General features: G+C 37.9%; 1 protein-coding gene across 2 annotated transcripts in view; it reads left to right on the top strand.

Annotated features, from left to right (window-relative positions):
- LOC106053312 (collagen alpha-5(VI) chain-like) overlaps positions 1 to 17,068 on the top strand; it is a 64,501-nt gene that overhangs the window by 45,662 nt on the left and 1,771 nt on the right. For both annotated transcript variants that reach the window (XM_056016945.1, XM_056016944.1), the window contains exons 14-15: positions 10,677 to 10,841; positions 15,307 to 15,486. In XM_056016945.1, the coding sequence (XP_055872920.1) occupies positions 10,677 to 10,841; positions 15,307 to 15,486 (345 nt within the window). The remainder of the gene's footprint in view (positions 1 to 10,676; positions 10,842 to 15,306; positions 15,487 to 17,068) is intronic.

Here is a 17,068-nt window from a genome sequence, read left to right as displayed (position 1 = left end):
CTTAGGTCTAGTAATTTTCAGATTAAAATGTAAAGTCATACGAATTCTAGTCAAGATTTAGATCATTGATTCCCAAAGTAGTCTGTATAGACCCGCAGGGGTCTACGATGACTTATATGGGATCTACGAAAGTGAAAAAATAAATTGTGGTCTATGAGATGTCCACGGGTGTCTACGATAATAGTAGTTATGATATGAGGTAGTGAATTCAATTTTTATATCTCAGTTATAAAATTCTTTCATACACTAATGTAGGGTTCGCACTTTAGTTAATCCTTTCAATATTTATCCTGCTATTCAAATGAAAAATTGTTGTATTTGATTTCAATACTTACTTAAATAGCTTATTTTTTGTCTACATGTAACTAATGTTTAACAAAAATCAATGTAGATTGTACAGCGTTGATTATTCAAAATTGGGATTCACAATTTTCTTGTCAAATAAGAGGTTGCTTAAGTGCCTTTTCATAACGATATGAAACCAATTACGCTGGAGGATCATCTGAGACAATGACAATGCTACCCTTACCCTGCCTGGTCGTGCGGTTTGCGCGCTGGACTGTCGTTCAGATTCATCGTTCAAACCCTGCCCAGCTCCCATCCCCCGTCGTCCTGCGGGAGGTTTGGACTAGGAAGTAATTATCTTCAACTCTGAAGGAACATCCGAAATATATAAAACAAACAAACATTTTACAAAATAGATAAATATTGTCAAAACTTTTGATCACTCTATACCAGTTCTTTTTTTGTAAAAAAAAAAAAAAATAGTTGCCGGTACTCAGTGATGTATGTTAAAATGCAAGAAAAGTAATAATTTGGCCCCACATTGAAAAAGGTGCCGGTACGCCGTACCGGTGCGCATCGTCACAAAAAAAGCACTGCTCTTTACAATATCTCCTTACTTATTGCAAAATACGGAAAAGCAAAGGTCAAACATTGATTTTAAAAGCCACTTTACACAAACCTACATCTGATGTTATTCAAAAAATTTCTTTAATCAACACTACAGTTCAAGGGCACATCGGTGGCATGAGTTATAAAATTAAAAGCTTCTTGTGTTATTCTTTGCAAACGACATATTTATAGTTTGGGATCAAAGGCGTCGCAGGTTCTGACAAGGTGTAGCCTCTGTGTGCTACAAACTGCCTAATGGTCGCCGTCTCCTTATTTTTCCTCGGGGTTGACCCACGAAACCTTTCCCACATTTGGGTATAGCTGCAAGGCAGAAGAGGTTTGAATTCAGTTTTTCTTCTGCTAGGTGGGTAATGAGCCCATCCTGCTCGAAGCCTACTTTAAAGATCAGGAAATACATGAGAAATTGCTATTTGCAAAACATTTTACAATGATACTTAAGACATAATAGGTAATATTTAATGTTGGAAGGACTACTTCATAGAACAACAAATTCCTGTTTGAAACATAATATCCGTAGGAACGGAAGATAGACCTTCAAAAAAATATATTATGTTTTTTTTATTTCAGCAATGCATATTAATTTTTATTTTAATTGGTTTAAATGTGAATTTAATCAATACAAAAGATCTCTATAGTTTAATATGTAGTTTTAAATTACTTTTCACTCTTCAACTCACTACAGTTAGAAATGTGTTTTAATAAAATGTAGATGAATTTGCAAAAATGTGCAGGTTAAGCAAGGGGTCTACCGAAAACCAGAAAACAAGGAAAGGGGCCTACGAATAAAAAATTTTGGGAACCACTGATATAGATTCTATATCAGGATTCTTGTTGATGTCTAAGAGCTGAGCCGAAGGCTCTTCGAGCTCTAAGTTTGAAAAAAAAACCTGTTTGGTCGTCCAGCCGAACAGTAAAAAAAAACAAACCTGTGGGAACACAGTTCTGTTTGAGAGGGACCCGAGTCAATGCCTATGTAAAACATTGCTGTTTCCAATGCCTTTGGCCCCGACGCATGCTTGGCTGCACATGGCCGAAGGCCGAGGGCACCGGGAGCCACCGTCATTTTCCTTCGTTGTACCAAGCTAGCTGTGTGGGAACCGCCATTGATGTAACGGTCCCTTTGAGGAACAGCGCATGGATGTGTGACGTGTTCGTGGGGACTTTTTTACAACCCCGCCCGTGCTATGGGTTGACTCTCGTCTACCCGTGGGCATCCCCACGGGAGTCATGTTTTGCTACCCATTTCGCCTAGCCACTTCCTCTTATGGCCGTTTCCACGCGGGCGCCACGATGAGGCAGGGCAACGTGCCCGCGATATCAGGATTCTAGATCTAGTTCTAGACTAAAGGTTTTTAGTTCTAAATCTAGATCTAGATCTAGTTAATCTAGTTCTTGATCTTGATCTAGTTCTATATCTAGAATTAGTTCTAGGTCTGGATCAAGTACTCGATTCAAGATCTACTTCTAGAACTAGGTCTATATCTAGATCTAGCTAGATCTATGGCTGCCTGGTCGTGCGGTTTGCGCGCTGGACTGTCGTTCGGACTTATCGATGGTCCCGGGTTCAAACCCTGCCAGCTCCCATCCCCCGTCGTCCTGCGGGAGGTTTGGACTAGGAAGTAATTATCTTCAACTCTGAAGGAACATCCGAAATAAGTAAAACATTTTACAAAACAAACATCTAAATCTAGTCTGCACGACAAATGGAAATGGAGATATTAATTTTATTTTCGAGGGGAAAAGTCTTGTCCAAGTCTGTCCAGTAATTTCTAGCTCACTACTTAAAGTAGGTCAAGAATTTTTTTTTTCGAGTTGCCAATTTATCTAATTTTGTAAGAAGAATATTTTTTTTATAGGTTCCCTTTATTACACATAACACGTTATTAATTTTGAATGTATGGATAAGGTTAATAATTATTATTTTAAAACATATAAGTGTACTCTAAAAGGTATATGGAGATGCTATGGCTGAAGGGCAAGGCACTTGGACCCGGAAGTCCAGTGTTCTAATCCTGGTGATGACTCTAGGAAGACCACATTGGGGGGCGATTTTGAGTTTGTGTTTAACACAAACTGTCTTTGTAATTTTGTTCAATTTCTTTTTACTATCAATTAATTTCACCTTTTTAGCCTTAATCGTGGACACTCATTTTCGACCACTGATTTACAAATGATAAAAATGTAACTATTTAATCCGTACCTAGGTATAATCTTCAACCAATGATTTATGTATGCAACAGGTGATAAGATAAAACTATTTAATCCGGACTTAGGTATGCTCTTCGACGACTGATTGATGTATGCAACAGGTGATAAGATTAAACTATTTATTCCGGACTTAGGTGTGATCTTCAACCAATGATTTATGTATGCAACAGGTGATAAGATTAAACTATTTCGACCACTGATTGATGTATGCAACATATGATAAAATGTAACGATTTAATCCGTACTTAGGTTTGCTTACAGAGTCCCTCTCTTCTATCAGTATCAAAGGCTTTTTATAGTTGAAAATACATTAGAAACAGGTCAGCATGTTTCCCAAAGCTTCCTGGCCGCAGAGATCACGTCAGTGGTTTCACGCTCCGTTCTGAAGACGCTTTGGGTCGCTGGTAGTAGACCATGCTCCAGGGGCTTATCTAAAAATTTTCCATCATTTGGGGGCGCGGGGCGGGGCTTGACCTCTTTGCATTATGCGTAATATTTGATATTTAATGTAAAAAAAACTCCCACTCATTTGGGGGACCACCTTAAGTGGGGTCCCGGGGGGATTTTCCAATTTACCCGTCCTCCCCCCACCCTAGCTACGCCGCTGAAATGTTCTAGAATCTAGATGATGCATGAGCCGATTGGGTAGGATAATACCAAAGATTTTCCCAGCTATTGAGAGAAGAGATAGTCATGTGTTTCAATCATGCTTGAGCTCGTATGCAAAATTTTAGTGATGATTGATAATGATTGGATGAGTTAAAAAAAAGTCGATACAAAAATGTCAAATTACAAGAAACATAGTGAAGCATCCTCTGTTTAAGACCCCTCAACTCAAGAAATCATTAAGAAACTGGAACAGACACAAAATAGAGCAGTGAGATTCATAACAAACGAATATTCACATTTGACTAGAGTAACACTTTTAGTAAAATCACTAAATTTAGAAAGCCTTCATGAGAGAAGACTTACAAGTAAAGTAGCAATTATACATAAAACACTGAACCATAATCTTCAAATACAAAAACAAAATTTAATAAAATACTTATAAAGACACAAAGATAAAGGTACATTCCTCATCCCATATGCTAGGACAAATTTGTAAAAATACTCCTTCTTCCTTAATGCTATTAGAGCTAGCCAGGAAAACCAGTGATTTGTCAGAATTTAAGTTAATATGCATGACTAAATGCACGTAGCGTAAGACGTAATCATCATCTTTTTTAAAGTTTAGTCTGTATTATATAAGATAAGATAATCGCTGTGAAGAGACATAAGTCCATTCGCCTCATTTTTTTAAAAATAATATAGTATTATCAACAATTAAGAATACACTTCTTACGTTTTAACCTGTAGAAATGACTATCTAACATAGTCAATAGTATCACCAAATCGTTCTGTTTGCAATAGAGCAATGAACAAGCAAAAAAAAAAGAACCCTGTACATAATTAAACACTTAATATCAGGTGACCGAGCCTCGCTCGGATGAATAATTTGTTAAGGAAGGATATTTACCCGAAGTTATTTTTGGGAATATTTTTGTAATTACAAAAATGAACTATCGGGTAAAGACTATCAATCCGAAGAGTTGATTTTTAGTTCTTTCAGTTCTCAATGTAATTGTACATGGCGATTAGAATAGAAAGTCCCTCCAATAGTAGGCCTATAGAAAACCACAGCTCACGTCTTAACGTTTTACATTGCTTCTTTCATGTAGAACTATTGGGCTATTATAGGCTTGTAAGAAAGTCTTTGCAGTATAACTTCTAAAATGGTTACTTCATGACATTTAATACTGCAATTGGTATATTTATTATGGCTCTGAGACATGGACACTTTACAGAACAAACTAAGACTTTTTGAGTGCTTTCACCAAAGATGCTTGCGCTCCATCATGGACATACGGTGGCAGGACAGCACTACATACAGCGATGTCCTTGCCAACGCCGGTATGGACAGTATAGTGGGACTTCTTATGGTCCGACAGTTGCACTGGGTAGGGCACGTATCCTGTATGGGAGACGAACGAATGCCAAAGGCAGTCTTTTTTTGTGAGCTAAAAGGTGGTCGACGTAACAGAGGCGCTCCACGGAAATTCTTCAAAGACCAGCCTAGTCGTCAACTTTCCTTGGCTGACATAGAAGAGAGCACCTGGTTGCATGCGGCCTCAGAACGAGACAGCTGGAGGTCTCTCACGAAGGCCGCGAGATACACATTTGAGACCAAAAGAAAATCTGCTGCCGAGAACAAACGCAGACGGCGAAAAGAAAATCTAAATCGGCCACCTGCGGACAATGGTTATGCTTGCCCTGGATGTGGCAAAATATGTAGGTCACAGTTGGGGCTGCACAGCAAAGGGAAATACTGCATTCCTCACTTATCTTCGGACTCGAATTTCATACCATTTTGCAAGAATATCGCTGTTTGTATTGTGGTCATTGGTGAAGTCGTTCAAGAAGTCTTAGTTGCTTTCTATAAAGTACTCATGTCTCAGATCCACATAGAGGGGTTGAGAGAATACTGGTTGACACTGATTTTTGTAGACAGGCGGAGCGATTTATTTCGCCACACTCTCGCTTGGAGGCGTCCAAAAGCACGACTATCCATGATCACATATCAACCTCTCTTTAAAGCAATGCGTCAATTGATAAAATGCTTCCCAGATAATGTGAAGTTATCTACCACTTTAAGGGATGTTTATGCGCAGTGATCTTTGGGCTGAGTAGGTTTTATTGGGTGACTTTTGGAACATGACTTCTGTTTTACCGAGGTTTATAGGTTAACAAATAAAAAAACGGCAGCAGCGTGATGAAAATTCGTTGACCGCGAGCTGGATATCATCAGGGCCAGCCCTAGGCCTATGCTGTCACAGTGTTAAACTCCGAAGGTTCAAAAGCCCCGCGCTAATTCTAGGTGTAAATTATTAAATTAAACCATTATAATTTATAATAGGGTTCCCGTGGTCTCATTGTTTTCAAGGAGCTCCTGGAAATCTCCTGAAACTCATAAAAATGTCTTTAAAAAGACAAAATTGTCACTTTGGGGGTGTCAATCAATATGGTAAACGCCAGTCCTACGCGTGATATAAAAAACGGCATCGTCAGCTTTCATTTAATAAAAATGTAATGCAAATACGAATTTTTTTCTAATACAAAATCTTTATTTTCACTTATTATCTTTATCTCTACCCTTACTGATCCGCGCGCAATCCTCACATTTCACATAGGGCCCCGCAAATGTTAGGGCCGGCCCTGATTGTGCAAGTAAGGCATAGATATGCTGTGATATGACCATTTCCTATGTTTTGGTATTGGACAGCAGACTTCGAAGCTTAAACACATTGCAATAATTCACCAGCAAAATAATAACAAAGTAAAAGCTACCTACGGGTATAAGCAATTAAAGTGTAAACAACTTATAAAGCCTTTAAAACACAATAACTAATCTTACATTAAGATATTTAATTTCATTATTTTTCTTCCATAAATTCCTAATGGATCAATGTACAATAAGATGGTGCGCAAATGTTTAATTACGCCAATTGAATCATTAAAACTTGTTCTTGTTTGCGAAGAAATGTCTTAGTGTACTGCTGTGAGCCTAGTGACGTAAGCGGTGTCAAGTTTTTTTCCCATTGACGTCATACAGAAAATTTCATTCATAAAACATTCTAGCCAAAATTAATTTTTCGATAATGAGCCTTTTTCAAACCGATATAACGGTCGACCTCGAGTTTTCCCGATGTGGCCAATGAGTTGAGAATTTTTTTCTCACTATTATGCACATACCGTGAACTTTTAAAGAAAATCGTTAGAGCCGTTTTCGAAATAAAATTTATATATATATATATATATATATATATATATATAAATATATATACATACATACAAGAATTGCTCGCTTAAGAGTATAGGATATCAGGTGACCGAGCCTCGCTCGGATGAATAATTTGTTAAGGAAGGATATATACCCGAAGTCATTTTGAGAATATTTTTGTACCAGGTGGCCGAACCTCGCTCTGTTAAATAATTTCGGAAGGTTATAAACCCGAAGTCATTTTGGGAATATTCTTGTAATTACGAAAATGAACGATCGGATAAAGACTACTAATCTGAAGAGTTGTTTTAGTGTTCTGTTAATTCTAATTGTAGGCCTAATTGTACATGTCGATTAAATTTAAAGTCTTTTAAGTCCTCCTACAGTCTAGACAAACTACAGCTCACGTCCGTCTTATAGTTTTACAATCCATCTTTTGCGTAAAACTATTGTAGGCTTACTATTATTGGCTTGGAAGAAAGTCTTTGCAGTGTAACTTCTCTATGTTATAGGGTAAAACATGCATTTAGTGACCAAGTAAAATGGCGCATTTTTTCTTATTAGACTTAAATCATGGCATTAGTTTTCTAAAGAAACGTTTCCGTGGGGCACCTCTGTTATGCCAAACAATATGCTCGTTACCCATACGGGATACGTGCCCTGCCCAGCCTGACTGTCGGACTATAAGAAGTTCATACTGGCTTTTGCCATCCATCCATCCTAGTGGTGCTATGGCCTGCTTTTACACATCCATCCATTCAGATTTCTCCTGGCCCTAACTCCAAGCTTTTTACCGAGGTTTATAGTTAAATCAAAAGAGGCTGCAGTGTACGCAAACTCGTTGACCGCTAGATGGATATCATGTTTAGTGTGAGCAAGTAAGGCGTAGAGAAGCTGTGTTATGACCATTTCCTTTGTTTTGGTACAGGAGAGGTAGACACTGAAGCATGAACACATGGTAATAATTCACCAGCAAAATAATAATAATAATAAGGCTTGTCTTAGAGTCCGAAAATTAATGAGGATTGCAGCTGTGACCTACATATCTTGCCACATCCAGGGCAAGCATAACCATTGTCCGCGATGCTCGATTAAGATTTTCTTTTAGCGTCTGCGTCTGTCATCGGCAGCAAATTTTCTTTTGGTCTCAAATGTGTATCCGCGGCCTTTGTATAGAGGGAATTCTTTAAGTCCGACAGTTACGCTGGACAGAGCAGTATCCTGTAAGGGAGACGAATCTCAGACGAACGCATGCCAAAGGCAGTCTTTTTTGGTGAGCTAAAAAGTGGTCGACGTAACACCGAAACCCTTAAAAGACCAGCTTAAGGCGCAAACTTGACTTAGCTGACATAGAAGAGAGCACATGGTTGCATGCAACCTCAGAACGAGACATCTGGAGGTCAACAGCAAAATAAACAACAAAGTAAAAGGTATCTACACCGCTCTACACAATTAAAGTGTAAACAACTTATTAAGCACTTAAAACACAATAACTAATCATATATCGGCACATTTAATTTCATTACTTTTCTTTCATAGTTCTATAATAAATCAATCTACAGTAACATGGTGCGCAAATGTTTAATTAGGTCTATTGATCCTTTAAAACTCGTTCTTGTTTGCAAAGAAATATTTTAGTATACTGCGGTAAGCCTAGTGACGTAAGCAGCGTTTTTCCCGTTTACGTCATGGAAAATTTTCATTCATAAAACATTCTAGCCAAAATTAATTTTTCGATAATGAGGCATTTTCAAACCGATATAACGGTCGACCTCGAGTTTTCCCGATGTGACCAATGAGTTGAGAATTTTTTTCTCACTAATATGCACATACCTTGAAATTTTAAAGAAAATCGTTAGAGCCGATTTTGAAATAAAATTTATATATATATATATATATATATATATATATATATATATATATATATATATATATATATAAATATATATACATACATACAAGAATTGCTCGCTTAAGAGTATAGGATGGATAAAATAATTCGGCCTATACGTAATCTTCAGTGAGCCTCAGCCGAGCGAAACGCAACCAATTCTCTTCAAGTAGTATAAAGCATCATTGCCATTTTTTGGCATAGTAAACGTCTGAGGGAAAAAACAACCACATTTTAGTGTTAAAGATAAATAGTACTAAGCATTTCGAAACGGTCCCCCCTCCTCCCAAACTATTTTGTCGTGAAGAAAAAAAAAATCTTGTTGTAATTTATAATGTATAAGAAATACGTCAAGTAAACTTTATACAAAAGAAATTTGAACCTAACCTTTTTTTTTTTTTTTTCATTTTATGTTAAGGATACATTTATTTTGAGATACCCCCCCCCCCAACCCCGTAAACGATTCGGACATTTAGCTTTAAAAAAAAAGGGGGGGGGGGCGACCCCTAAATCTTTTATCAATCTAAATTAGAATATCCGACTTGCGGGCAGGACGTAGTGACACCCCAAAAAAAATAAAATTTGTGTTTTTTTTCGCATCGTAGTTATACGCCCATATTTATCACAAGAATCGACATTCACCGTTTTTTTTTTTAAAACTATGATGCACACGTGCTGAAGACTCCAAGAGAATGCATCCGTGCTTCTCAAAATTTATAAAAAAAGAGACGCTTTAAAGTAGGACCTGCCACGCACGCCCGCTGCAGGGGGTTTGCAGTGTTCCTCTGGGACCCTTAGATGACTACTTCTTTTTCATTTCATTCAACTGGCATCTCGTTATGCCACTGTGTGTCCATTATGTCACTGTCACTGTACTATGTCACTGTACTAGTTACTGTCACTGTATTATGTCACTGAACTATGTCACTGTCACTGTACTATGTCACTGTCACTGTACTATGTCACTGTCACTGTACTATGTCACTGTCACTGTCCTGTGTCACTGTCACTGTGCTATGTCACTGTTACTGTACTATGTCTTTGTCACTGTGCTATGTCACTGTTACTGTGCTGTGTCACTGTCACTGTACTATATCACTGTCGCTGTACTATATCACTGTCACTGTACTATGCCACTGTCACTGTACTATGTCGCTGTCACTGTACTATGTCACTGTCACTGTACTATGTCACTGTCAGTCCAGTACTTCACAAAGTAACTATGTGACTGTTAGTATATTCTGTCATTGACAGTCCATCGCCATTGTTAGTGTATTCTGTAAGTGTCAGTAAACGAACCTGTAAGGACTAGCACATAACACACATAACACACACACACAACACACACATAACACACACAACACACACATAATACACACACACAACACACACATAACACACACACAACACACTCATAACACACACGTTATTTACACAAACAAGCACAAATGTTATCTTGTGGCTGATATTTAAGCAACCTTTAATTAATATTTAACTAACATTCAACTAATATTTAACAATCATTTAACTACTATTTAATTTATATTTAACAAATATTTTTACACATTTGTCACTGTCTGTTGTTTTTTTTTACCATTTAGCAAAAAATTTAACATTTAACTAACATTTAAATAACATTTAAGCAAAACTTAACTAGCATCTAATTAATCTTTAACTTTAACTAATCATTAACTAACATTTATTTAATATTAAACTAACATTTAACTAATATTTAACTAGATCATTAACTAAGGTTTAACTAACATTAAATTAATAGTTAACTAACATCTAACTAATCTTTAGCTAACTTTTTTTTTTTTTTTTTGTAAATTATATTTTTTTAAGGCACTTGCTACTACTCAGACTCTGTCAGCGAGACCAGCCCTGACATGTATATTGCGTGTGATACAAGAAACGGCTTTCAACTGAAGAATTACGGACAGGTCAATGCGTGTGTATGGATGTCTACTAGCAAGTCGACCTACTTTAACGCCAGAAACGACTGTAAAGGTAGGACTTCTATTAGGACTAAGCCCAAAATCTTTATCGACCTCAACAAGCTGCTGCATCACAGAACATACTAAGACTAAGACTAAGACTAAGACTAAGACTAAGACTAAGACTGAGACTAAGACTAAGACTGAGACTGAGACTAAGACTAAGACTAAGACTAAGACTAAGACTAAGACTGCTTTATTGATCCTTACGGAAATTTTGTTGTGATTACAAGGACTCTTTTCTCATATAAAGACAACACCAACAGAAAAATACACATACATACAACAGACAACATAAAGAGAGTTCATTCAGCGACTACACACAGGTATCTTGGTGCATTTCATGTTCCCTGATCAATGAGTGGCGGTGATAAGAGTCCGACATACAAAAAAAAGGTTTTAAAATACTTTTAAAAAAAAGCTTATACAAAGTGTAATAATGTCTGCGATGTATACAAAGTGTAATTGTGTCTGCGATGTATATATACATATCTTTTGATCTATTTATCAATTACTTTTTTCTTTAACTTCGAAAGACATCGCAAATACGATGTATTCGAAATGACCTCGCGTGACCTATCTGGCGAAGAACTAAAAATCGCTGCCTTCTAGCACCGCAAAAACTTCTATCCGCATAAAATACTAAAGCTCGATAACATTGGTCTTAACGATTTTTTTGGCGATGATGGTTCGTAAGAAATGTATATGGCCTCAAGAGGAATGAGGCTAGGTATCATTGGTTTTCACTAATTAGTTTTTTCTAGGGGGTGGCCAATTTATGGAGCATCCGCAAAAAGTGGCGCATCGCACTATTACACGCTGTGCATTCACCCCAAGAAAAGAAAAATCAAGAAAAAGCATCCATGTGAGCAAAAAATGATAATAACCAATTTCTAGAAAAAAAAAAATTCCACAGGAATTACTATTACGAATCCCAAAATTGATAAAAATTTTATAAAACTATCTGATAAAAAAAACATAGAACACGGTGGTTTAATGTAATTGTTAGCATTGTATTGCATTGCATTTGTACATATGTATACTATTTCTCTTCGATAGCTTTGGCTATTTTTTTATGTTACTTTTTAAGCTTTTCAGAAAAAAAAAAGATGGTTTCAACATTTTGCAAGAACTTATTGGTCTTAAGCCATTTTAATGTAAAACCAGATGGTCAGAGATATTTGAGGAAGCAAAGTCATGGCTAGGAGATCATCAATTAAATTAAGTTATTTAAAGCAGACTAATCCTTCAATGAATGGTGGAGTTACTGGAACTGTAATCTTACTTAGATGAATTGTAGGTTGTTCTCTTCTGGGATATTGCTATTGTTTTATACCAAGAAGCTGTATGTGGAATACTTCTGAACTTGCATGTTATGGATACAGGTCAGGGGCGGACTGGCTATATGGGCATTCGGGCACATGCCCGGTGGGCCGGTACCCAAATGGGCCGGTAGGGTCACCTAAAGGGTCTCATGATTGCCACTTTGTCACGTATTGAATTGTTAAAGGTTTTATAATGTTCTCTTAACAAAGTGGCCCTCTGAGCGTCGTATTTTTTTAATAAAAATCGTTTACAGACTCAACATTGTAGGTCCTAATGCTAATTTAATTGAACACATTTTCCGAAATAATGTAATAGTCTACATCCGTAGACAGTGCTACTGTAGGTTTCATCCTTTAAGGGTCCACACAGCGATGAAAAAACAACATAAGGCCTATATTTCTTAGAAAGATATAGAGCATGCTTACAGTTATTGATACATTATTAAACTTAACATAATTATTTTCAGGACAGGTAGGCCTATAATTGGAGGCCCATCATATGATATACAATTTATGGGCCGGACTTGTATAGAAATGCCTAGGCCGATTTTGACACCCAGTCCGCCCCTGATACAGGTTATGGACTTTTTGAATAAAATTAGGAAAAACTGCTAATAAATTATAATTATTCTATAGGTCATGAAGAAATAATAAATCATGATCGTAAAATAAAAATGTTAACAAGAAAGACTTAATAAGTTGTATTTTTTCTTAAATCGCCTCCTCTACTCTACACAAAGGTGTATAACAAAACAAATAGGTACAAATGATCATACTTTAAAGGTCTGAAATTTGTCAAATCGTGAGTGGTGAATCTGAATTAGAAGTGAAAGAATATTAGTGCATGGAAGCTAAAATGTTCACCCTACCGGTTTAGGCAAACTTTTCAACCCCCGTCGGTTAAGGCAAACCTTTGACCCACATTGGTTTAGATAAACCTTTGATCCGCATCGGTTTTAAACAAACTTTGGATACACATCGGTTTAGACAAACTTTTGACCCAAATTAGCTTAAACTTTTGACCCACATTGGTTTAGACTTAAGACAAACTTTTGACCCCCCCCCCCCCAATCGGTTTAGGCAAACTTTTGACCCCCATCGCTTTAGACAAACTTTTAACCCACATTGGTTTAGATAAACTTTTGACCCCCATCGGTTTAAGCAACCTTTTGACCCCCATCGGTTTAGGCAAACTATTGACCCCCATCGCTTTAGACAAACTTTTGACCCCCATCGCTTTAGACAAACTTTTAACCCACATCGGTTTAGGCAAACTATTGACCCCCATCGCTTCAAACAAACTTTTGACCCCCATCGCTTCAAACAAACTTTTGACCCCCATCGGTTTAGATAAACTTTCGACCCCGTTGGTTTAGATAAACGTTTGACCCCCATCGATTTAGACAAACTTTTGACCCATATTGATTTAGATAAACTTTTGACCCCCATCGATTTAGACAAACTTTTGATCCCGTAGCTTCACACAAACGTTTGAGCATCATTTGTTTACAAACGTTTTCAACCCCATCGATTTAGGCAAATTTTTGACCTCCATTGGTATTATACAAACTTTTAGTTTAGACAAAATGTTTACCCTCATTGGTTTAGATAATTTTTTGACCCACATAGCTTCACACGAACGTTTGACCAACATATCTTCACACAAACGTTTGACACACATAGCTTCACACAAACGTTTGACCCACATAGCTTCACACAAACGTTTGACCCACATAGCTTTACACAAACGTTTGACCCACATAGCTTCACACAAACGTTTGACCCACATAGCTTCACACAAACGTTTGACCCACATAGCTTCACACAAACGTTTGACCCACATAGCTTCACACAAACGTTTGACCCACATAGCTTCACACAAAAGTTTGACCCACATAGCTTCACACAAACGTTTGACCCACATAGCTTCACACAAACGTTTGACCCACATAGCTTCACACAAACGTTTGACCCACATAGCTTCACACAAACGTTTGACACATAGCTTCACACAAACCTATGACCAAAATAGCTTCACACAAACGTTTGACCAACATATCTTCACACAAACGTTTGACACACATAGCTTCACACAAACGTTTGACCAACATATCTTCACACAAACGTTTGACACACATAGCTTCACACAAACGTTTGACCCACATAGCTTCACACAAACGTATGACTCACATAGCTTCACACAAACGTTAGACCAACATATCTTCACACAAACGTATGACTCACATAGCTTCACACAAACGTTTGACCCACATAGCTTCACACAAACGTTTGACCCATTTAGCATCACACAAACGTTTGACACACATAGCTTCACACAAACCTATGACCAACATAGCTTCACACAAACGTTTGACCAACATAGCTTCACACAAACGTTTGACACACATAGCTTCACACAAACGTTTGACCAACATATCTTCACACAAACGTTTGACACACATAGTTTCACACAAACGTTTGACCCACATAGCTTCACACAAACGTATGACTCACATAGCTTCACACAAACGTTTGACCAACATAGCTTCACACAAACGTTTGACCAACATATCTTCACACAAACGTTTGACACACATAGCTTCACACAAACGTTTGACCCACATAGCTTCACACAAACGTTTGACCCACATAGCTTCACACAAACGTTTGACCAACATATCTTCACACAAACGTTAGACCCACATAGCTTCACACAAACGTTTGACCAACATATCTTCACACAAACGTTTGACACACATAGCTTCACACAAACGTTTGACCCACATAGCATCACACAAACGTTAGACCCACATAGCTTCACACAAACGTCTGACCCACATAGCTTCACACAAACGTTTGACCCACATAGCTTCACACAAACGTTTGACCCATTTAGCATCACACAAACGTTTGACACACATAGCTTCACACAAACGTATGACCAACATAGCTTCACACAAACGTTTGACCAACATAGCTTCACACAAACGTTTGACCAACCTAGCTTCACACAAACGTTTGACCAACCTAGCTTCACACAAACGTATGACCACTATAGCTTCACACAAACGTTTGACCTACATAGCTTCACACAAACGTTTGAGCATCATTGGTTTACAAACTGCTTTTTGTGCACTTTTGTTCCTGTACCAGCCAAAAACTCTCATCTCTACACAATGAAAAACCCAATGAAACGAAAGCTACTGGGCGACCACTACGGAGATCAAATGTTCTGGATTGGCTTGAATGATATTGACGTCGAAGGCACTTGGAGATGGGAGGACGACAATTCCGCCTGTGACCAGACTTGGAAATTACAACTCTTTTCACCTGGTAAGTGTAAAATGTTATATATGTGCGTTGACGTTGTATTATAGTATTACACGTGAGGCTGGTTACTATTAGTGTGTCGCGAAAGCGTAGACTGCTTCACACAAACGTTTGACCTACATAGCTTCACACAAACGTTTGACCTACATAGCTTCACACAAACGTTTGACCTACATAGCTTCACACAAACGTTTGACCTACATAGCTTCACACAAACGTTTGACCTACATAGCTTCACACAAACGTTTGACCTACATAGCTTCACACAAACGTTTGACCTACATAGCTTCACACAAACGTTTGACCTACATAGCTTCACACAAACGTTTGACCCACATAGCTTCACACAAACGTTTGACCAACATAGCTTCACACAAACGTATGACCCACATAGCTTCACACAAACGTTTGACCTACATAGCTTCCCAAAAACGTTTGACCCATATAGCTTTACACAAACGTATGACCCACATAGCTTCACACAAACGTTTGACCTACATAGCTTCCCAAAAACGTTTGACCCATATAGCTTTACACAAACGTATGACCCACATAGCTTCACACAAACGTATGACCCACATAGCTTCACACAAACGTTTGACCTACATAGCTTCCCAAAAACGTTTGACCCATATAGCTTTACACAAACGTATGACCCACATAGCTTCACACAAACGTATGACCCACATAGCTTCACACAAACGTTTGGCCCACATAGCTTCACACAAACGTTTGAGCATCATTGGTTTACAAACAGCTTTTGTGCACGTTTGTTCCTGTACCGGCCAAAAACGAATGCGTAGACTGCTTCACACAAACGTATGACCCACATAGCTTCACACAAACGTTTGGCCCACATAGCTTCACACAAACGTTTGACCCACATAGCTTCACACAAACGTGCTTCCTGGAGTCACACTTGACACGCGACAGACACAGACATTACAGATTGACTTCAAGTTCTCTTTGGCAGACAAATATAGTGTTTATTTAATGACGATAATAACAATACTCCACCTTATCGGCAGTTACATCAAGACTTCCGATGTGAAACATAATCACATCCGCATAACAGCGGCATTGAATGTCCAAGATGATTAGTCATAGAATAAACCACAAGTAACGTCGGCATCACAGCGGGTAACAATAATACATCAATAATAAATATCCAACTCTCAGTGTAGAGAAGAACTAATAGAAATATACGTAGTGTCCACTGGCTTCAACTGCCCAAAAGATACTACTTAACTCAGAGTTACAACTCGACTAAAATGCTACTACTAAAATCATATTTTACTGCCTCGTACACAGGATTACACTTGACTCTCTGACTTAACTGACTGACTGACTGACCAAACTCGAAGTCAATTTTAGTCATTCTACTTCCTGTTTTCTACATCAGGAATTCACGAGTCTTTTCAACGTCGTAACCTGAGGTGAACATTAAATCAGGCAACTGTCAACTGAGACTGTGACAGTGAGCATATAAATATGCTTCGAATATTTAAGCAGGCATATGCAAGCTAGTCAGCCGCCGATTAATGGAAGCCTCGCACAGGACTCAAACAAATATTTAGGTGAAAAA

Source organism: Biomphalaria glabrata, chromosome 18 (genome assembly GCF_947242115.1).
Source record: "Biomphalaria glabrata chromosome 18, xgBioGlab47.1, whole genome shotgun sequence".
In the NCBI taxonomy this organism is placed as follows: domain Eukaryota; kingdom Metazoa; phylum Mollusca; class Gastropoda; family Planorbidae; genus Biomphalaria; species Biomphalaria glabrata.
The sequence above is the reverse complement of the archived record's forward strand: the minus strand, read 5'-3'. Positions and strand labels throughout refer to the sequence as shown.